Source organism: Scophthalmus maximus, chromosome 2 (genome assembly GCF_022379125.1).
Source record: "Scophthalmus maximus strain ysfricsl-2021 chromosome 2, ASM2237912v1, whole genome shotgun sequence".
NCBI lineage: Eukaryota > Metazoa > Chordata > Actinopteri > Pleuronectiformes > Scophthalmidae > Scophthalmus > Scophthalmus maximus.
Genome location: NC_061516.1, coordinates 7428094 through 7452196, shown reverse-complemented (window position 1 = coordinate 7452196; position 24103 = coordinate 7428094). Strand labels below are relative to the sequence as shown.

Sequence of the window (24103 nt, the reverse complement as noted above, 5' to 3'; positions counted from 1 at the left end):
GCTCAAATGACATTAATACTCCCTCAGTTCCTCTTTCTCGTAAAGAATCTGAGAACTGCAGTCATGCTGTCAAAAAATTAAATACATTTTACTGAAGGTGATTCTGTAGTGAGGTAAAAGACACCTGGTGGCACCTGGTGACCTGATGTCCCCAGTCGCTGGAAACTGAAGCTGACCCAGGTACACAGAGTGTGTGAGCTCGATGAGCAGCGGTGGAAACCATGTTCAGTGGAGGAGACGTCGCACCCACCGGTTCCACTAATTAGCTCCCTCCTCTGTGTTTTAGGGTTTGCTCATCCATGCCTGCCAGACAGAAAAGAAATACATATCTAAGCAACATGCAATGAATAATAGAGTCCCCCCTGTCCACCCAGCTGTCAATTCAATAGGAACACCTTAATGTTATTTAGCCAACCCTCACTCATATAAATGGACTGATTCATATTTATATACTGAGCATAGAAACGCCTGTCTATATATATTGCTGTAGACTTCAGCAGCACCATGAGCTGCTGCCTCCGAAATGACAGTGAATTTGAATCAAACTGATCTGAAACCGTTTCGACACGGAGCACGAGTCCTTCGCGAGGGAGGATTTACTGCATGAGTTTTTACGAGGTGCGCCCCGATAAACTGCCAAATGAGTGTATGTACTGGTGGGAGAGGAGTAATTAGGAGCATGTTTGACAAACAGGCCGTTTGGATATTCTTCAAATGGCCTCTTTTGTATACATTATGTATATTCACATGTATGTCACCTCTATAATAAGGCTTTCAACCTCGTGTTCCTTTACAGGTGTGCGCAGGGGGACGTCGTCACACACACGGCGTGGCTGAACCGCTCGAGTATACTGTACGCCGGCGAAGACAAATGGTCGGTGGATCCCCGGGTGAGTCTGGTGACCCTCAATCAAGAGGAGTTTACCATCAAGATTGAGAACGTGGACATGACGGATGAGGGCCAGTACGTGTGCGCCGTGCAGACCAGCAGTCGACCGAGAACCACCTCGGTGCACGTCCTCGTCCAAGGTAACCCATACACTCCTACAGCTGGAGCCACTCGTAACGCTACTAGGCTTCTAAATATAAGAATTTAAAGAAATAAAAAGCTGATATTTATTTTTCTACCTTCTAAATCTGTATGTAGGATTACCTATGGTATCTACGGAAGAGTATTGGGGCCAGTCATAAGAAGAAGAAAAAAATGGGGGGGAAGATATTTTAATTTTTTTTGGAACATTTCGAGAATTAAGTCGAAATATCGAGAATAGAGTTGAAATACCATTTCAAGAATAAAGTCAAAATGTCGAAGATGATGTAGAAAATTGTGACCCAGAAGCACTTTTCAGCAGCACCAAACAACAGGATCTTGATGTTTTGTTAGCCAGTTTGCTTGCGAACGCTCGCTGCTAACCAAGTTGTAAAGTTGTGATATTATTATCGACAGGCTGAATCTGGAAGAAACGATGCGGTGACACCGGGTGTTTGCACATGAACGTCCACGTGTGTCCCGACACGATCACGTTCAATAACAAACAATCGTTAATGAACTGGTAGCACAACACGGCCGTTTAAGGTATTTCAACTGTATTCTGGACATTTCGACTTTATTCTGGACATTTCGACTTTATGTTCGAAATGTTCAAAAAGAAGAAAAATCTTTTTTTTTTTCCCCTTGTACCTGGCCCTAATACTCTTCCGTAGGTATCAGCTTGGCATGTGTCTAATGTAACATTAGGTAAAAATACCTGCTGACTTTCAGACACTTTCCTAATCCTCTAATGAACGTGCAAGACTAAGGTATTGAGGCACATATACAGTATGGTTTGATACTGTGTTGATCTACACTGTATGATTGATGCTATGTGTCATTCCTGAACACCAGCACACAAGGGCATACGTGAACAAACCAGAGAGTGTAGAGATAGACGTGTTGCTCTTTCCTTGAATCCCATTTCCTCATTCGTTGCTCCACTGGAGCAATTAGGGGCTAAATGCCTTGCTCAAGGAGAGGGAGGGGGCGAGTGGGTTCTTCACTCACCACGTTAGGGAAGGTTCATGGGGGAATACCAGATGTTACGATGCCTTGGATAAAATGATGTGAGGAGTTGTAACAGTGTCCTCATAAGGATGCAGGGCACAGTGCACAGATGCTCATGTCTGCAGGCGTTAAGTGTTTTGCTGAAGAGCGAGGCCGACTAGTGAAGACACCGGGGTCCCCGCAGTTAAAAAGCTTAAACCAGCAGCTCAACCTTCTCCGTCATTAGAGACATTATGACTAATAGTGTTTAAAGGAGACTTCATTCATTTCTTCTGTGAACAATAGAGCCCATATTGTTTCATTTGTCCAAAGGATATTGTCGTCCTCTGTCCAGTCAGGCTTGTGGTAAATGGACAGTATTTATATAGTGCTCGTCTAGTCTCGCCGACCACTCAAAGCACTTTCACAGTATAAATCACATTGTCACATTCATACACTGCTGTCAGAGGCAATTTAGGGTTAAGTGACTTGCCCAAGGCATGCTGAACAGGGGAAGCATGGATCGAACCACCGACCTTCTGGTTCGTGGACAACCTTTATACCTTCAGAGCAACAACCTCCTTTGAAGAGACTGGACAACGTTGTAGCTTGATGTTGGAGGTGAGCTTTTCCTGAAGTTTATTGAGTTTCACTTTTTCCACTATTCTAACTGCCCTTCTGCTCGTGAGAGGTTGGGTATGTCTTGTGGATCTTTAACCTGGCAATAATATTATTAGTGGAACTTCAAGAGATGGCGATGGTTGTGAAAGCCTCTACATTGACAATGCTTGCCAATTATGTTTCTTCCTTTTCACCTCCAACAACTCTTTTCTTTTCCTCGTCCTTGTTCCTTGTCACACACACAATGATACCAAACAGCGCGTCGAGCACTTTTCTCAAGGCGGGATGACAGATTATAACATTGAAGGTACCTAAGCTAATTGAAGGCCGTTTGCTTGAAGGCTGACTAAAATACACCCATTTAGCATCACTTCTAAGGGATGACTATCTTTATGCCCAGGTCATTTTGGATCTTTCTACAACAAGCAATCCCCCTATTTTCACAGCTTCTTCATTGTACTTCAAAAGGTGTATGATAAATGAGCTTTTAATTTCCTTTGTTTGCATGACGTGTAAGGATATCAAGACTTTTATCAGGTCCGTATGTTACTGGGATTTTCTCTTTTTAGACTTAGTCAGCCATGAATACTCATTTATGAAAAAAACTACAGCTGGAAACTGAGTAAACAAACGTCTTCATCAATATGTTCCCGGACTCCATATGACTCAGTGTACAAGTGCAAATTAACCTGGAAGTCTGTCTGAAATGACGTCATTCGCAGTGAGTGATCAGACACTGTTGGTGTGACTTCAGTCATTCAGCTGGCACTCATTTTAGAAAACAAATAATATGGGATGTTTCTTAAGAGTGGCAGAATTCTTTGAAAATGTATTTGTATATGCAGCTGAATAAATTCCTGTCAGTGTGCTGTAAATGTCAATGGTGTTATAAGATGGTAGTAGGTAGATGGTTTAGATGGTAATTTAACAACATTTACAGAAACAAAACATCACACACAATGTGGATGTTGTTTTTCGTGATGTTGTGCGAAAAGTCATTCAAAGCCATGATCCTGTTGCTATCAGAGCTCAAGGATTGTTTCGCCTTTACGTGGTGCAAATTATTAAGCGGCTCTAATTGAATGATCTGTGAAACTGGCCTCAGAAGAACAGGGATGTCATGTTTTGTGAAGAAGATCATCACCCCGTGTTGGTGGTTGGGGTTTGTCACCTCTGGTCCAGACTGAAACAGCTCAGCAGATGTTTGTCGGATTCCCATGAAATTTGGTAAATATATCACAGCGTCCACAGGACATATCCGAGTGACTATCTGTGTTTTCAATCTTTCAGACAAGATACATATTAAAGTCACTTTCATTTCCAGGCACTGTTACAGACCATTTCATTAGATTGCACCAACTATAAACTGATAAGGTTTGCTATCTGTGAAATCAAACGCTGTATGTTTGGGATGTACGCACGCTTCCCTCACATAATCTGACATTAGAAAATATCTAGAGATTAATAGACATGTTTCTGTTATGATTAACTCAAGAGTGTTCAGAGGTGCACATGCAGCACAATGAGAGCGGTCTCAGACTTTTGGACCCAACCCAGTAAATGTTAAGAATCACCAAAGAAAAGCCCGATCGGAATCAAATTAAAATAAATACTTTTTGATGCTTTTCAACTGTTTCTTTTTCATCAATTAAAATCATATTGAATCGAATCCACCCATGTGTGTATTCCTCAAAGAAAGGTTTGACCTTGTGGAAAGTTTGCACTTCTCTTAACTCATGTGTGCTTTTTACACTTTAGTGAAGACGATTACAGTATATTATATTCACCCCATATTTTATTCATTACTAGACTGGTAGGAAGAGCAAGTCAATCAAGACAAACACGACAAAAAAAGCCTTAATATTGCTTACTGTTACTGAAATACCTTTCACGCAATTAATCTCTATTTTGAGCTTCATGAAAATAGTGACACAACAGTCAGCACCATTCACACTGCTGTGTGAATTTTGCATGTTTGAGCAGATGAGCCAAATTGCTAAATGTGACACTTCCCTGCGTCCATATCGAATATTGTGCACTGGGCGTATGAAATCATGAGTAAGATGTTTTTTCGTCCATTGTCCACCCATTCCACCCGCAGCATGCTCATTAATCCAGCTGCTGAAAAATCACCGCAAAATGCTCCTGCTTTGCTGTTTGGACAATCCCTGATCCGTGTGGAGAGTGTAGGATTCAGGATCAGTTACAGAGCAGCAGCAGCTGATCAGAGAGTTCGTTCTTTCATGAGCCAAAGGATGAATGACCCCTACTCCAGTGAAATGATTCTAAAACCACTGATCTCACAATAATTCCCCTCATGTTCCATTGACATTTGAGAATTCAAGTCTTTTGTAAGATATAGTTTAGTTTGGTGACAGCAATGGTAAAGTAGAGGTAATGTTCGCAAAACAATTCCCTGCGTACACATGGAGCAGACAAGGAGAAGCAGGAGCTTTTGGCTTTTAGCCCCCAGACAGATTTAATTTCTGTACTCAGTCCCCCTTTTCCCTCTGATCTGGTCCATCCATTACCAATACCTCTTTATCCATTAGGGTGCTCTGGGGGGCTGGAGCCAATCCCAGCTGACATCGGTGGGGGTTCACCCTGGACAGGTCGCCAGCCTATCACAGGGCAACATACAGAGACAAACAACCATTCACACTCACATTCACACCAAGGTCAATTTAGAGTCTCCAGTTAACCTAACCCCAATCTGCATGTGTTTGGACTGTGGTAGAGCCGGGGAACCCGGAGAGAACCCACCCACACACGGGGAGAACATGCAATCTCCACCACATATTTGAACCCAGAACCTTCTAGCTGTGATGCTAACCACTATGTCGCCGTGCAGCCCCTCTTTCTGAAGATAATTCACCCTACCTATCATCTTTATTTTTAATAAATTCATAAGCCTCAGAATGTCCAATCAACACAGTTCTTGGACACTGACACCCTCGTCTGTCTGTTCGGACACTTGTGCTGTGTTGAAACACAAGTGTACTTTTTTTTAGTTGTCTTCGTGAAATATGTTTGCATTAACATTTGAAGGGATTAAAATTGCTTTTGACAAATGGCATGTGATTCCACCGCCGGCACGCTGGATAAAATATGTTTTCTCAATAGTCTGCAGGTTGACTTGGGGCGGTGTGTGAAGGACTGCAGTTCTCTCTCGGAGACAGTGTGAGGCTTCACCTCTATTAAAAGGAAATTTGACATGCTCCATGTGAGATTGAGGCCACACAAAACCAATCTGATGGCTCAACCCACACAAACAGTTCTCCGTGCGTAGACATTACGAACGCCTGGTGAAGGGAAAGTAACACACTGCCCGATACAAGTGGTGATGTGTTGGCATAAACAACATGGGAAATGGCAAAGAGAACATTTGCATTTAGAATTCTTTTAAAAATCTGTTGATTTGATTAAATCATCTTAAATGTATGACAATTTTGACTTTTACGCTGTCAGCACAACAAGGGTTCATTTCCGAGTTCATAACGCTCACATGCAGCACATATCCATATCAAGCAATAAACCACATTCCATTTTCTTAAGCATTCCGTGTGAATTAGATCCAGTTTTGAGGAAACAAATAATAAGAATTTCAGGTAATTTCAAGAAATATAATTTATGTCCAACTGTATTCAAGCAATCTCTTCAAGTGCTTAGTTTTGAAAATCATACAGCAGTTTGAATGGAGTTCAGAGAAAATAGCCTCTGAACGAGAGAATGATAGCTGTATAATACAGAACACTTTGTTCAGGGCAGATATTAGCAGCTATACCCCCCCTTGTATTATAATTAGAAACCTAACCGCAAATATATTCAGACATTACATAAACTGACACTTTGTACTGACTAAATTTGAAATGTTTCCTGTATTCCGTAAACAAATATTCTTCCTTGGCCTCTTGCACCGCAGTTAAATACAAGCAAGGTTGACACACATGCTGTATGCTTTTTGTCATTCCGGAAGGGTAAACGGAAATTAAGCTGACAGCCAATAAATGATTCACAGGGATTTTGTCAGGCTTTTTGTTGATCATCCTTAAATGTTAAAATAGAGACGTGTCCTTGTTACTTTGAAATGGAAATGACAAAAAGATTGCCTGGACAGATCTCACAAAGATAAATATATGAAAAAAAAATAGACATATTTGGGATAAGCCAATAAATGTGAGTTATTCAGGAAAAATAACTTAATTGTCGTTATTTGCAGCCATCACCTGATTCCTCAGATATTTTTCATGCCTCGAGACACCGAGAGACTTCTTTAGATGTTCTCTTATACCATCAGCAGTGTCTGAATGTGAAGGTAAACACACAAGACAGCTATCGTTCCCATCAAGGTAAAGCCTACAGCTATGGAGCACTGGAGGTGTGTGGACATGACGTCTTTTCTCTTGCGTTGAAGGATTTCCAGTGAAACTTAAATGTTCAACATGATCCACTCAAACAAGCTTCAAGCAAACTCAAACTGAACTGAACCTTTTCCAGGACAAAGTAACTTTTTGGATCTGATGTATTTTCCATTTAACATTTATTTTATTTGTGGGGTCTAAACCAATTGGTGATTGGCTGCGCTGGATTGATCTCTCCGGGTTGGGCGCGAGCCGCTGCTGCAGTATCGTTGTACTGGACTGGGAACTTAAACAGGAAGCTTTCAGTTTACCACTCGATCATGTTCTGACCCTCACATATGGCTGAGGGCTTTGGGTAGTGACCAAAATAATTACATTGTGTATGCAAACTGCCGAAATGAGCCTCCTCAATTGGGTGGCTGAGCTGCTGCGCCTTCGCGGAGGCAGTTGCAGCGGTTCAAGCATCTGAAGATTGCCCCCCCTGGGCACCTTTCATCGGGGGCTTTCCGGCCTCTCCCAACTGGGAGGAGACCCCAAGGTAGAACCAGAACTCGCTGGAGGGATTATAAATCCCATCTGGCCTGGGGAAGCCTTGTGATCCCCCAGGAGGAGCTGGAAAGTGTTGCCTGGGGAGAGGGACATCTGGAACACCCAGCTCAGCCAAAACTGTGGCCGAGAACCAAACTCAGATAAGCGTCAATTTACACGGATGTCCTTGGAGGTAAAATGTGCAATGTATTCACAATTAAAATTCACATTATCACAAAAATAAAGGACATTATCGTTTCAAGATAATCAGGTTATGGCAGGTACTTGGTAAGAGATGTATTTGACACAAACATCATTAACATATTGACGGAGAGTAAATGAGGACATTCCTTCATTTACATAATAAAACTGAAATAGAGTGGAGGAATATTTTTTAAGAGGACTGATTCTTGATTTGTTCGACTTGTTTTTTTTTCTTATTTTGAGAAAAAAGGGAATTACTCACTGATGAATTAACAGTAGTCTACATGAAAAATAAAAAGGATGAATACATCTGCATCAAATACAGCACTGACAGAACTAACACTGATTATACCATTAAAATATACACCTTCATTTGGTTACTGTAGGCAACTCCCATATGTGTGTTTTTTTGTGTATTTTCATGTTCCTTTGTGTATTATAATATTATGAGCTGTACACAAGAACTCCTTGTTTGCAGTTCTTGCAGAAAGAATTACAGCATTTCCAATTAGTGGGGGACATCAAATTTAAATTAAAATCAGATGAAACTCATTTTATTCTATTTATTCTTTTTCTGTGATGTGGTCTAATTCAGGAGAGCTTATGTGTATATCCAATGCAGAATAAATTCATAACAGGTTAGCGCTGGTGGCTACACAGCTGTTGTGATAAGAGACAGCTGTTAACACCATATTTATTGGCACAGCAGCCGTGATGTATTAGCACATTGTGATGTGAATTATTGATAATCGACATTGATACGGAAACTTTCACTGCGGAAAACTTTGACGTAGGAAGACTCATTAGTTCGGGGTTTATATAACATTATTACCAGTTCCTTTTGGCGGTCTATGATATTATGTTCCAAACTAAGTTTCACTGTGGCCTTCAGTCCTTCAGTTCATGTTTGTTTTTATCGACAAACACGAACGTGATCTTCTTATTAGTGAATTTGTTTCAGTGACTCGTCTGAGTGATGGATTACAGTAGAGAGGGCAAAACAACACAAGCAGGTTCACACTCCTGATTGTAAGCATCTGTCCCTGCCTTGGAGCAGTGCTCTCGAAGGAGCTGCTAATATCTGCCCTGAACAAAGTGTTCAGTATTATACATCTATCATTCTCTCGTTCAGAGGCTATTTTCTCTGAACTCCATTCAAACTGCTGTATGGTGTTCAAAACTAAGCACTTGAGGAGATTGCTTGAATACAGTTGGACATTAATTATATTTCTTGAAATTACCTGAAATTCTTATTATAAATACTTTATTCACGCGGAATGCTTAAGAAAATGGAATGTGGTATATTGCTTGATATGTGCTGCATGTGCTGCATATTTAACAGACCTTGTACGATTGTATCTTTTAAAGGAGACATATTATGCTTTTTCAGTTTTTCTCTTTCCTCTATTATACAAGTTTTTTTGGTGTATGTAAAAGGTCTGCAAAATTTAAAAGCCCAAAGTAAACGACTCGTCAGCAGTCTGGCCGATGTTGTTTTTTTATGTTGTACCTCTTTAGCTCTGAAATTACAAGTAATCAGAGATGTATTAAGGCCAGCGACCATTTACTGCTTTGTAAACAAGTAATACAATATATGCTTTGAGACAGAGGTAACCAGTTTGGTTATTTAAGGACCAGTGTGATGTGCTCCAGTTTCTGTTAGTGAGGACCATGGATCGGACAATGGTAAGACCAGTAAAGACTAGTTTAACCTGCTGATGAACAAGTTTTATTCTGTTTCTTCTTCAGACAGAAATCCTTTAATTCTTAGTCCTTTTGAGGTGGTTGTGGGCGGATTTTGTTATTGTCTTTATATTGAAATTTAGGTTGAAATTTTAGTTTCCCGAAATTACCCGGTCTTACTACTCTTGACTCAGCTTCCACCGTTCTGCATCGGTTATGATACTGCACACATTATTAAACAAATATACAGTTGCACGGGGAAACTGAATTTGTAGATTAGAAAACTACCCCAACGCTCATTTCTTCCTCAGTTGGTTGACAGTGAGGCTGGTGACTGGAGATAGAAGTTGGAAGTATAGCAGTGGAGCAGTAAATAAATACTAGAGATAAAATGGTATGAGCATTTTGTATCGCCGATGTAATTTTACTAAGTTTTATATTTACAGTAAATGATATTCAATATCATAAAAAAAATAATAATAATGTAGCACCATACAACACCATGAAAAATATGCAACATTAACATTGAGGATAGAAGCTTCCAGCTTACTATAGAAAACGTCCTGTAATGCAGATTTGAATGAACAGAACTTTAACTTTCAAAGCTAAGCAATCCCCCACCTATTTACATTGAAAAAAATCATGGATCCATAAAAGGATTTGGATCCCTTCCAAAAATGTACCTTTTATCTTTGATACATTTTTCATGCCAATCCGTCCATAACCTTTTTGTGCAATTCTGCTTACAGACACAAACAAAGAAACCGATCCAATCGCATCAGCTCATTGGAGGCGGTAAGAAGTAAATCAAATTTGCAAATAAAAACAACACAACCATTATGAACAAAGCATTGTGGAGGAAAATGTCTGATGCTGATGACATGCAATAACAAAACAAAATATGTCCACCAAAAAAACACTAGATTTGACGTTTTTGAAGCAGCGTATGTGTGGTCATTTTAAAGACCGCAGACCTCTAGGCTTAGTTGTGTACACGGCCGCTTATATTTTGGAAAATAATGTAAGGAAATCCAGTGCTGATTCTCTGCCATGTCACCTTAACCATCATCCTCACCTTTACAAGCTCGTTATGCGTTGGTTAAGCTCATGATGCTATGAGGTGGAAAAAAGTGATATAGTCAGGACCATTATAGTCAGTAAATTCATTTCAATAATAGCAAATAGTTATATTTGGCTATATATGGCTATGTTCTGGGACCACCCTGCCCTTCCACGTGCATACGTGGAAAGCCTGAGATTGGGAAAGCACTTCTCCTTACCATTCCCTGAACCTGCATGGAATGTGAGGCAGGGCTAGCAGCAGCCAATCACATTTTTCCAATGTTCCCTTCCCCCTGAGAGCAGAAACTGAGTTAAGACTTCATATGATTCAGTGAACTTCAGACAAACGCACGTCGCATAGTTACACCGGCAAATCCAACAGAAGAGGGAAACAAACAGTTTCAAACAGCACACTTTCCTCTTCCACCGTCTGAAAGAAACCAAAGAAAAAAGAAAAAAATGATGTCATCTACCTCATTTCTGTTTGCCTCGTTTCATTCCAGCTCAGAGTCGCTGCTGTCTGCTGTGATTTCTTGTCATTATGGTCAGATTTCTTTCCCGCTCCGTGTGTGTGGGGAGGGGTGATGCACACACACACACACACACACTGCAGAGCGGAAGAGAGACAGGTTGACAGCTCATTCCGTTAAGTGCAGACACCAAATGTCTGAGAGTCGGGAGACAATGCGTTTGCTAAATGCGTGCACTTTGGCGACGGTGGATGCCAGCAGTCATGGCTAGAGAACTAGCAGCTCTCCTGTTGTTACAGCCCGCTTCCGCTCCCCCGGACCACCCACCCCTTCAAAGCCGTCAACCCAGGGGAAACACGACAGTGTTCTGTTTCAAGACAGAACACTATGCAAATGCTACAGACGTAATTCAAATATACATTCAGCTAGGGTTACCACCTTCTATGCATAAAAATAAGCTACGCGCCTGCTCCTTGGGGCCACGACCACCACAGGTCCGAGGGGTTGGGCGCCAGGGTTAGTAAATCCTAACTTAAACCTTCAAGAAAGCATCTAGATTCATACTTATAGTTGCTAAGTGCTTTACTTATAACAACATTAGAAATAAGTTATATGAAATAACTTAAAATTAGAACTTGCTTACTTCAAATTAGCAACTATAAATTGAGAGAACAATTTACACAATTAAAAAAACTGCGAAACATTCCTCCTTCCATCATTGGTTCATCAAAAAGTTTTCTTTCCTTTCTCTGTGGAGCTGTTGACCAGTTGTTCTTTCAGTTGCATGTTTGAGCTTCTTTGTTCACAATGATGTATTCGTAGCCTGTTTGAGCATTCATCTTCTGAAAGTGGAAAGTCTCAGTCTGAAAGACGTTGTGCTCATAAAAGACGACACACAACTAGTTTAGAAACAGATCCTGCGCCTTTCAGCCTGGCAACTTTCACAAATGTAATGTGGAACATGAAACATCCAGTGAACATACATACACACTGAGAACTGACTTTACAGTGAAGTAGAAAAGATCTTGTGTCCAATAGTTTAACTTTTGAAATTTTAAATATTTACATATTCATAGATTCTGGATTTTTAATGATGGCAAAACATGTTGGTTATTGTCTGCCAGGCCACAGTGCACCACGCAAAACACCTTGTGTTGGGCTTTGTACAAATTTTCGCCAAGACTGTCCAGTCAAGACTTTAATTCTTCCCACTCACGTTTGTATTTCTGCAAATGATTTTGCTTCTCTGGTGGAGGAGTGTTTCATTCCCTCCCCTGCATTAAAAACGGGATGCAACATTTAACTGTCAAATACGGGACGATTCCGTATTTTAAGGGACGGGTGGCAACCATACATTCAGCTTGCTTAGCGCCTGCTATGTTTTCAGACCACACAACAAATGCAAGTTACTTGCTGTGCCTGCGCGCCTGCGTAACTGCTCTCAGAGGGCCCTTGTCCACATAACCAAGATACCCTGGTGTGTCCAAAACTTAATTAAACCACCTAGACATTTCATATTTTTTGAATTTACAATACCCACGGTGTAGTAAACAGCTGAATCGTGCACTGGGATGGTGCTTTGTTGGACGGTGGGGGCTGTTCTGCAGCTTTGCTCCCCTTAAGTCATTGCATGCCACCATTGCTCAACATTACTGGATTCACCCCGTGGCGAGTGACACAAACCCCTTGTTATGTAAGGGGACTTGTTGCTGATGGTCTTTCACCTGCAAAAAGCAGCGGTCGTGCAACGCGGTGCAACACTGTAACTCAGCGGCCGGTATTCCGCTCCGCGCGTCTCTCCGCTCTTGTTGCTTAATCCAAATAAGTCAGCATGTGGTAGACGTGCCCCCTTTTTTTCACCCCTGCTCCCTCGAAGGTCTGTGCAAACCTTGACTGAACCTCAACCTGAATGACAAGTAGTGCTAGTTAACCATTCTAGGACTTCATTTCCACTGGCGTAAGGCAGGAAAGAGGATACCGTACCTCACCCTCTCTGCACGCTGCGTTAATGCGCAGAACACATCTTTACTTTACCATAGACAATCAAAACATTTAGTCCCTAAGCAGAGTGAGATAAGCATGACAGACCAATCAATTCCCACATAAACATGATTTCCCTTTACTCATGTGCCTGCTTCGTGTATGTGATTCACATAAAACCTTTGGTTGTATCTCTGATATGTTTTTTAGTCACTGTAGCTCATATATTTATGTTCAAAAACAACTGCTCGAGTGAGGTGCTTCCATTATTCATCAGAGACTGCTTCGCATTTCTCAGTGGAGAGAAGGGGTTTTTTTTTCTCCATAAATGACTGCAACAGCCCCTTTACCTAAGTGTAAAAAGCTGTAACAACATCCACACATCACACACATGGATCCTACTGAAAGCAGTGAAACTCTACAGAGAAAATACAAAGAAACATAAAATGTGTTTTGTTATAGTCTCTGAATTATTCAAATGTATCGTCTTTGCCAAAATGTACGGATAATGTGAGGTGAAATTCATTATTTAAAAAATGTGACATCAGCGTTGATTGCAAATGAATACAACTCCGTCAAATGATACTAGTGGCATTTGAGTCAGCGACATAGTTTGGACTCTCATGGGCTTTCTTCTAACAATCTCAGCTCATAGTCTTAAAGCACACGGAGGTAGAGCATTGATGGTTCGTCCAATCCTCTTTTAGTATTTGAATTGTAAACCAACCAGGGTGCCTCCTTTCCCTTAAAAAGCCAGGTGTGCTTGCACCTTGGTGGATCAATACTGTGATTGGTCAACCGATTTCAAAATGCCTAGGAAATGTCACGCCCCCTTCAACAGAGGAGTGGATATTCTCAGATTGCAGGCCGGGGCTACCCCCAGAAGAGTCCAACTGTGACATCACAGTGGGAGAAAAACCTTAAGCAGTTGTTCAGAGCCAGGCTGTAGGGTTTAGCCAGGGTTTAGACTGTTTGTTTTTTTGGCAGGCTCCACAGATACACCCACTTATGTGCCCAAGCACTGAAAAGTGATTTTTGTCACCTTTAAAATAAAAGTCAGATTCTGCACCACTGACTCCAGAGCAGGTTTTTGTTGGTGCAAAGAATAATCACTCTGCTGCTGCCTCCAGATAGCGGTGCACCAAGAATGCACCTAAAACCACAAACTCATTTTGACACCAGCATGCTCAGAAGTGAACAGGTGTGTTTGTTACATGGACAACACGAACGACGACTGTGTTGGTCTGAAAACGAGCATAGACACTTGTGTTGCCCACTCTCTGGCCGAAGAGCCAATCGGTCCATTGTGATACCATGCCTGCAGTACAATACACCTTATACATATTTGTGTGCAAATAATGTAACCGACATTAATCATGGTCTAACATTCTCTTGAAGAATTGTGAAAGAAATGGAAATGTCCATTCGACAAATGTGTAGGTAACCTGACCCGTCTGCCTGCGATGTCTGTGAAACTCCCCACGTTTGAATCAGCTTTTCCTTTTTTCTCTCTTTCTTTCACAGTGCCACCGAAGATCATCAACCTGTCAAGAGACATCGTGGTAAATGAAGGCTCCAACGTCACCCTCATGTGCCAAGCCAGCGGTAAACCTGAGCCTTCCATCACCTGGAAACTAATCTCCCCTTCAGGTAACTTGTGTGTCTGTACACGGGCACATCACCTACTCTTCATAGCTTCATATTTCCTGTTTCCAGCTTTATTTCCCTCACCTTCCTCGCCTCTGCCTCTCTCTCTCTTTTCCCATAACCCCCTCTGTGTTTATCGCCCCATCTTTGACTTTGTTTGACCCCTGGTGGATTTCTCGCTTCACTTATTGCCCATCATTACCTGCTTCCAGATCATCATCACAACGTAATTGTTCACAGGAAAATAAACTGGCCTCGGTGTAATTGGACTAATTAATTAGGATAATTGGATGGATGTAAATGTTGTGGAGGCACTTTGAATGACAGGATTAATGCAGAGGTCATTATCACTGTGTGGAGAGTCATGCATAGACAAGCGAGTCCCCGGCAAGTGGCTCCAAAATCAGGTTAGTCTCATTGTATATGCTCAGAGGATCGGTTCTATTATTCCTTCCCGAAGACAGAAGGAAACTCAGTGTTAGTTGCTATTTATGTACCCCCCGAGTGTCAACGCTTCACTTAATCATGCAAGATGCCTGCATTCATTATGAACTACATTCAAGAGCCGGCGCTTTTGTGCTTTCATCTGCGCTGTCCTTTTTTGTTGAAGCTGGGATTTGGGAATTGAAGTGTCAATATAACACAAGTCTGACCGACCTGTGATGTGTGACGGGCTAAACATCGACGGGGGGACACTGATTGGCTCCCATTTGTGAATTACTCACACTTTGTTGTTGGACTTTAGTCTTTTTTATTGTCATAAAAGAGATACATTATTTTCCATCTGTAAACTAAATGATATGACTGTACTGTTGTGAAACACATTAATGTTGGTTTCAATATCACATTTCTTACCAAATCTTTAAAAATGCCACAGCCCCCCTGTCTAAAGTAGAGAAGCTTTGTCTATTTGGGTTGAAGAGTCAAAAGACTGGCTTTTTATTTATTTATTTAATTTACAGTAACTGTGACACCAGCAAGGTGTTGTACAAAATGGTTTCTAGTCTCATCGACCACTCAAAGCACTTTACAGTAGAAGTCACATTCGCACAGCCCTTCTATACACAGCAATTATTCTATCACACATCATACATACAGGGGCAATTTACGGTTAAGTGTCTTGGCCAAGGACACTTTGGTAAGTGGACTGGAGGAGCAGGGGATCGAATCATCGACCTTTTAGTTAGTGGACCGTCCACCTCTGCCTATGGAGCCACACCCGTCCTACTGGAGTATCTTCTTGTTGACTTGTGTTGTCGTTGTATGATGTGAGTCCCAGGTGCTACTTTGTCATCTGTGCAGAGTGAATTAAAACAGAACCCCACCGCCTCTGTGTGAACAACAAGTCAATGACATTGCCCGTTCTGGACTGAGCCACATACTGTATCCACTGGCCAATTAAAACTTTATGTTTAATAAATGAGCGTCGGAGCCCATTGCTCAGCTCTGTCCCTGGTTTCTAAAGACCTCCGCTGTATGCAGAGCACAACGTATGCAGTGCACTTCTTCTGCTTTATTACCTTGAGACTGGAGGAGAGGCTGCTGCACTGAGGGGAGCAGTGTTAACAGGGAGGAACGCAGCAGAATACACCGGCTGGAGTCTCAGCCGGCGCGCAATTACGAAGCACGGCGAATGACACCCCCGTATGTTTTACAGTATAAACACTGCAACTGTTTAACTGTGGCGGAGAGAAAGTAAAATGTAAATTCACTTGGTTCTATTTTCAGTCCATTTCATGCATAAGCCATCAAAGCTTGTTCATGTAAGTAGCTTTAAAAGTGCAGCACCATTAGTCAGTGCTGTACAACCAGTTCTCTATCTATCAATGAAGGAGTGATGTCAAAAAAAAAAAAATGGACAGAGATAGGGAAAGATATTACTTTTTTTTGTAATCTACATTACAAAATAGTTCATCCATGGCTCTGAAACTACATCAAACCTTCTTTTGGAGTCGATGACAGGCCCTCAGGGGAGCGCGTCTGAAGAAATTCACATGCGTCGCACTTTGTATCGTTGTCGAGGACATCTGACGTTACTCGGCCACTGGCCCTGGGCGTAATAAGATCGGGTTTGTAAGGTCAGGATCTTTAGCAGGGGTGATGACACTACAGCAAGTAATTGGATCTGCCCTAGAGAAAAATCAGCCTAGGTACTGTGCCTTTTAAAATTAGGTAAAAAATGACATAAATGAAATGGATCAAGTCTCCACAATGATCTGTCCTTGAGACTATTTTGCTCACTGACCAATAGACTCTAGTTTAAGACATATTAAAAACGGACCTGATATTGGACGGAAAGATCATGCATCTCACACACACAAACATTTCCTCCTCCTACTGAGGAACAGTCGGGGCATCACCAAAGTTATCAAGAGTCGTCCCCCCGGGCATCTTTAATGTCTGTACAAGTTCCATGCCAATCAAATAGTTCATTAAACAGCACAGACTTTAATGTCGAGGCTGTTACAAAGTTTTTGACCTACTGTATATTCTGACCTTGCAACCACATGAACTGCACACTCCACTGAAATATTCCATCTCAAAGTCCAGGGTGAACATGCACCTCAGTCCCAAGAACGTGTGGCTCTTAGTAACCTCTGCTGGTTCATACCGCTTATCTTTCTGTCCCGAAAAAGACACGAGTGACCAGCTATTTCTGTGCTTTTGTCCTCTGAGCCAGGGGTGGACCGCTAACCACCGCTTCTCCCACTAGACTGTGGCGCCTCAGTCCTTGGCTCACGGCGAGAGAGAATATGCCGCAGACACCTGCTCATTGTCCTGTCACATTGTGAAAACATTGCAATATTTCACGGCTCATCCGGAATGAATCTTCTGGGGAGGTGAAGTGGTGTAACCTAGATTCTTCTACGGTGCAAGTGATGATTTTAAATCCCCACGTGTGTGCACTATTTTGAAGGGCAGGCTTCAAAAGGAAAAGGCTAATTAGTAACCATGCCCCCCCCCCCCCCCCAACCCCCCAGCAGCCCAGGATGAGTCAGTGACAACAGTCTCTTTATTCATTATGAACAAATGTGACTGCGTCTGCTGATTCCAGTCGAACCACGGAGAGGCTGTGGAGCCAAGAGAGCATGTCAGTTGTTACTGTGGCCGATGGGTGACTTTTCTGTTGCTCCAAATACCGCTTTTTTCTGTATTCTTCTTCTTTTTTTCTTTTCTTCGAGCCAGTTCTACTGGATTTGAACTGATCTGTTGGAACAAGAACCCACAGATCTGAGTCAGTCATGCTTTGACTGCCCCAACACTGCTGTCTCCTCTGTCCTTCAGCAGAGCCACAGCCACAAGTCACACTGGGAATGTGAGATTTTAAAGGTGGAGGTGACCAAAGGCCATTCGAGCCTGTGGCAACTCATGGGAGACATCTATTGTCAATATCACTGTATGTGAACATGTCATACGATACTGCCGCGTCCAGGAAACCTAATTACCTATTGATGTACTTTGGTGTAAAGGTCCAATTTGCTATGGATTCCTAGTGTGTTGTTATCGTCAAATGTTGTTTGACATCATTACGTTTGGTTATATACTCATTGTGCAGCTGTAAAGTGGCCTGATGAAGAGATGAGGAGATTGCGTGTTGAACAGCAGGGAATCATTGAAGCCATTGTGTACTTTTCAACCTTCAGATCATTAAGTTTGCAATATTGCAGACAACATGTTATTACTCCTTATCTGTCTATTTGCTTGGGATATGACACCACATGTTAAATGAATATCAATCATATTGTGACTGATGTTATACTTGACGTCACATGGTGAGGTGCCCCTCCTACGCTCCTTCACTTTGTTTAGACATGGTGGGTTCAATACAAAGGCTCAGGCAGACTTCTTTTATGATACGGATCCTGCAACCTCAAGTATCTGCCTATACCGATCTGATACTAATCTGATACAATCTTTTCCCCACTCGGAAAATAAAATATTGGTAATGCATTTTTCAGGATGCACTTTCCTTAACCTAGCCATCTTAACTGTGAAACAAAAAAATCAACTCCCCTAAAGAAAGACACACATAGCCAGCAACATGACGAGTTATGTAATACTGCTGTGTTATTTCTCACAAAACCTTTGGCAGACTTTTTTATGGTCAGCACCATTCCAACGAGCAAAAAAACAAATTGAACTGTAAACTGTTGATTAAATAATAATAAATTAACAAAAATATGATGCCGGAATGTCGTTCAAGGCTTAGTAGATATGTAAATAGGCATTTATTGGGTATGTTTACGGTAAGGTATCGGATCGGATTTTACTTTTTGCTTATTCAAATATCCAATACAGTCATTTTGGCCAATATTGCCCCGATACCGATATGGAATATCTGATCGGGACATCCCTATCCAGAACATGTGTCATTGCTTAGTGACTGGACCAAAAAGTGGTTTGTTCCAATCGTCGCCCCACCTGCATTGTTACAATTGGTTTGCAGGTGACTCTGTTCATCCATGGACAGTAAGACACAGATCATGTTATTATATACCTCTAAAAACACCCGAGGCTTGTTTTAATCATAAATAGGGTACAAGTGTTTTGGCTTTAGAACGTGTCCATCAATTGGTACTCGAGTATTTTAACTCTCTGCCACTCTGAAAACATCACACTCACTATAGGTGCTGATTCCGTGGGGGTTCCGGAGCACCGGCGGAGAATTACAAGCACCCAAGTATGCCAGCGTGTTGTCCAGGCTAAAGTGACATTGATTTTATATAAAACTCTGCAGTTGATGCCAGATGGGATCAGCTGGTGGGACTACGCTCCTGTGATTTGTTATTTCACTCTCACTCCCCGGCTCTAAACCCTGAACACCAATCAGACGATCCATTCTAATTGTTTACCAAACTCCCCAACTTAGTTTCCTTAAAAAGATGTATCGACAAGGGTGAGTGAAACTTTATTTTAATATTATTCCGCTGTGTTGACTGACTGTATTTGTCCACGTGGGCTTTTTTGTGTTATTAATAACAAAAAGACAGATTATAACTCGTTTGGCCTGTGAATGCAGCGTGTCTGACTGCAGGCACGGTGGTGTGGGATATGGGCTGGATTGTGCACTTGGCCTTTGTATGATTAACAGTATGTTCGCGAGTGTGTTTTGTCAGTTAGACTTTTGATGTCTAATCATATATTCTTGTGAGATTGAGTGGAGCAGGTCACTCAGCTGAAAGTTACTTCATGGCTTACTTATTGACTTTTGTGTGTTTATCTTCCATCGTTGTAAATTTCCTAAGGTGCTGAAATCCAAGCATTTGGCTGCTTTTTCCAAATCTGTATGGAAACAATTCACGTATGCTATAGTTTTTTTTTTGACATGGGGGTTAGGCATCCGACTGTTGAGAGCGCCCACTGGCAGTGACATAAATTGCCAGCTAGGCACACATGTCTTATTCATTTCTTGTTCTATTTTTGTGTAAGGGTGCTGTCGAATTGTCAAATTTGCTTACGACGTCTCCTAAATCTTTAAGTGACCCAGAAGTATTTGATCAGCAGCCATGGTGAGAGCTGTTTGGATTCTCTAAATGCTTAGGAAAGGAGCTTCAATGCTTCCTTTCCTATCTCCTTTAACATAAGGTACACTGGACCTTCTTATGACAAAGGAAAGGAGATATAGACGGCCCACAATTCATTGCGGCAGCGACATTTAACGTGATGAGCCATGCACGGACGTTAACAATTAAATCCGAAATAGAAGTAGAAGGGTGTGAAAATGTCCTGTCAGTTTCTGTTACATATGAAGCATTTACATCTGATGTCACACGATGGTAAAACACACTAAAAACATGCTGATGGAGCCGTTGCGTTTTTTGTAGTTCCTCTTTGGAAATGTGTAGTTTCACCACGGCAGACGCACGTCAATAACACCCGCTGTCACGTGATGTCGTAGTTAAGTGAAAGTCGAGTCGGATTCTCAGAGCGGCGCTGTCGGCTTTTCCTAATTCCTATGAGTCCTCCTTGACACCTTTCCTTGACCTCAGGACGTTTTCCACTGAGGTCAAGGAATAGTAGATAAGAAAAGACGAAAGGAAGGACAATCCCAATCCACCATCGCTTAGATCTCCCCTCCTTTCAGATCCCCACTTTCTGCCACTGGGTGTTTCCCGCTTCTGTGATTGTCTGCCCTGCCCCTAATAGGTTTTTCGCCTGCGAGCGAGTCTCTCCGCTCCTCGCGTGTATTCGGTCTGCGAGCTCCCTCGTCCCGGTGCCAGTTCATCTTTGTCTCTCGTGCGAGCGGCTCCAAGTTAATGATCCGCACTCGTGACTTTTTCGAGTTTTGCCTTCACCCCTTTGGATCTGTTTGCCTGATTCTGCCCGCCGGCCTGTTTACCAACCATCTTTGCATTAAAAGGACAGTGTGAGGTTTTTTTTACGGCGCGGTACTGAGTCGTGCTTCTGGGTCCTAAATCTCGTGGGCTGTTCTCGTCACTAATTAGGAGAACCTGTCTCATTAGCTTTTACTCCTGATCAGCCAATCAATAGCATTGTAATTTTTATTCTTAATTAGGTGCATAGTGAATTAGTGAGCGAGACAGAGGAGAGTAAAGTTCTGACAAGTGTTGATTGCTGGACTGGGGCCTGGGGTGACGCGTGCTCCCGACGCGTGGGACTGAACCATTCCGCTATCTCTGGGAACTATCGCTGTGAAATCTCATTAACTGGATCCAACAGCTCGTTTCACTGCCGCCGTAACTTCCTGCTCCTATTTGAACAACAGGAGCTGTTTTCTCTCTGCAGACCTCATAAAGGTGCAGTCTATTATAATTGCCTATAAATACATTTTGATGTGGGACTGAGGAGTCAGACTGAGTCATCCACGGGCCAAATTATAGGGTTTTACTTCAGTCCACCACACTGGGCTGAAAAGTAGACTTTTCACATACCTCTGTACCATATATATTAACTTTATATAGCAGGAGTCTGCAACCTTAACTATCAAAAGAGACATTTTTTGGCCGTTCTCCCACCAAATAAAATTCCTCTGAAGCTCTCTGCTATTTGACCCTTTAAATGAAGATAGCACAGCGTATAAAGTTTTATACATAGTTATACTATGTATAAGTTATACTAGTTATACTATGTATAAAATAACCATAGTTTGTTGCCTTTGTGAAACTATAGAACAACAAAAACAAAACTGTTGACAATTGATTGCTGTTTTGATCTGTTCTAACAAATGATTATCACCAAACTCTTATGAAAAGGAGGGAAAAAAACACTGGCATGCGTAGGCCTACTTTGAAATAATACGCAGAACTACGCAGGCCTATTTGAGTCCTTCCCTTATTTGTGGAAAATCAATAAAATACTTTTATTCTTGCAGGATTTATCCATGGTTAGCTAAACGGAAACTCAACATTAGCCACCCGCAGGCGGAAGGTTAGGGGCGGCGGGCTGTAGTCATGACTACAATGTAGGATGTGATGCTTATTTTTGTTAAAGAAATATTAAAACACTTTTTATTTTATTTCACTGTCACAGTATATCACCTATATCGCCAAAATTAGAGGTGTTCCCTTTGAAAGTAAATATAGCCAATATTTATTTCAATATATATATATATATATATATATATATATATGTACATATATATGTTTTCAATGCTACAGGAAGCCACTGCAGAGGGGCTGAAGAGCCGTAGGTTGACTACCCCTGGTTTATAGCATTGATACGGTATATGTATATAACATTTATATCTTTAAGATTAATATTGTATTTCAGTTGCCATGAAAGAAAAATATGTGTAGGCTAAGGGTGGCCTTTTTATTTATGCGGGTGAAGAGTCAGATTGGCGAATGTTTGATCAATGGGAACTGCAAGCAGCAATTATAGCGGGTGACATGTTGACTTAGCACCCCAGGGTGCCGAACATGTATTCGTGACATCAATGCCAAGTTGCTCTCTACGGCATCTTTCATGTCTTCTCATACTGTGTCGTCTAATGAAGCAAAGGCCTTTATCAGACGACACACTAATCTTTTAAACGTACAGTTCAGATCACAGGCCCTGATCTCTGCTGTTTGTGTGTGTGTGTGTGTGTGTGTGTGTATGTGTGTGTGTGTGTGTGTGTGTGTGGCTCTTATTCCAGAGATTTTTCATTCAAGAGCATTCTCTATTCTGTGCTCATCTCCGCACTCTTCATGATCAAAATGGATGCAGCGATTGGTTGCTTATGTTTATTTATCTGTTTTAGCTGTATTTTCATTTTTTTTGCAGGCACCAACAAAACTTCAATTTGGGGATGTCTATTGGCTTTGAGTTCAGTGTGGGATAAAAATGGAATGCAAATGAAAAAAAAATGTAAATACTAGTGTTGGCTGGCGAGGCTGTCATCTTGATTTTCCTCCTGCTAGATAACAAAAACAAAACATTCTGTTTTTTATATTTTTGGTTTGTCGTTTTGAACTAGTTTTCTCTCACATCGCTCACTTTCAATGTGCTGAGGTGGAGCTGCTCTGTCACCTGCTCCCTTGTCAGTTTCACGTCCAGTGTTCAGCCGAGGACTTTATGAGGCGTCCCTGGTAAGAATACTCGGTGTCACACTGCACAGTCGCCTCCCCGTCTCAGAGCGAGGGCGCAGCAGAGCGGAAAAAAGGCCCGGTACTAGGTCAAGTCCAAACTTATGTTCCAGTATCTCCAAGCTGCAGAGCAACTCGGCTCCAGCCTGGGGCCTTTCGGTGTGAGCCCAGCCATCAAGCAAGCTCTCTGGGGTGTTAAAAAGAGTGAGTTAAATAAATAAAGATTGTGTGTGTGTGTGTGTGTGTGTGTGTGTGTGTGTGTGTGTGTGTCTGTGTGCATAAAGATTGATGATTCCTGGCTGAGGCAGGGGCTCTCGCATGGCCCGTGACCCAGCTCCCCCTCACCTTTGATAGATAGATGGCTTTAGGGGGCTTGCGGCGGATCAGACGTGATCCTCGGTATCTTCCCACGGACCGCGCAGCCTGACTGCAAAGTTTGCCGGCCCAGGTGGTCGGCCGACGCCCCGGCGCATTAAGGCAGACGAAATGAACATGGGCACGATTGAATTTGAGTTAGCGGCGATGAAAGTTTCCCAGATTTGCACGGGTCGGGTCGGCTGGGAAGGTTGATTTTAAAGTTGGAGTTGACAAAGTCTGTAGCCAAAGTAGATAGAAATACTATAATTCTTTATCAATGCTGTTTTAGATGTTCAAACCATGATTTTTTTTTGTTATACTTTGATGTGTATTAGTATTTGCAACAGTTTATTCATGGGTCTTATACGTTTGTCTTCAAAGCATTTTAGGGGACAGCTGTCGACCTCCTTGATGTGTATTGTTCTTTTACAACAGACTGTAATGTCGCGCTGGCACAGCGTCCGTGTCACTCAGCTTTATTGGTGATATTAAACAAGACGGAACAAGCATGGGCAAACAAATAACAACATTCAACAAATACAAGGGGAACAGAACATAGGGGGTCATAGTGGGATAAAATACAGACAGTGATATTAAAAAATTGAATTGACTTAAATTATTATTGGAAATGGGTGGGGAAGA

The 24103-nt window shown here is 41.9% G+C and overlaps 1 protein-coding gene across 4 annotated transcripts in view; it reads left to right on the top strand.

Moving 5' to 3' along the window:
- The window catches only part of ntm (neurotrimin), a 375368-nt gene that overhangs the window by 334097 nt on the left and 17168 nt on the right, over positions 1-24103 (top strand). For all 4 annotated transcript variants that reach the window (XM_035626842.2, XM_035626841.2, XM_035626840.2 and 1 more), the window contains 2 exons: positions 797-1029; positions 14454-14579. In XM_035626842.2, the coding sequence (XP_035482735.1) occupies positions 797-1029; positions 14454-14579 (359 nt within the window). The remainder of the gene's footprint in view (positions 1-796; positions 1030-14453; positions 14580-24103) is intronic.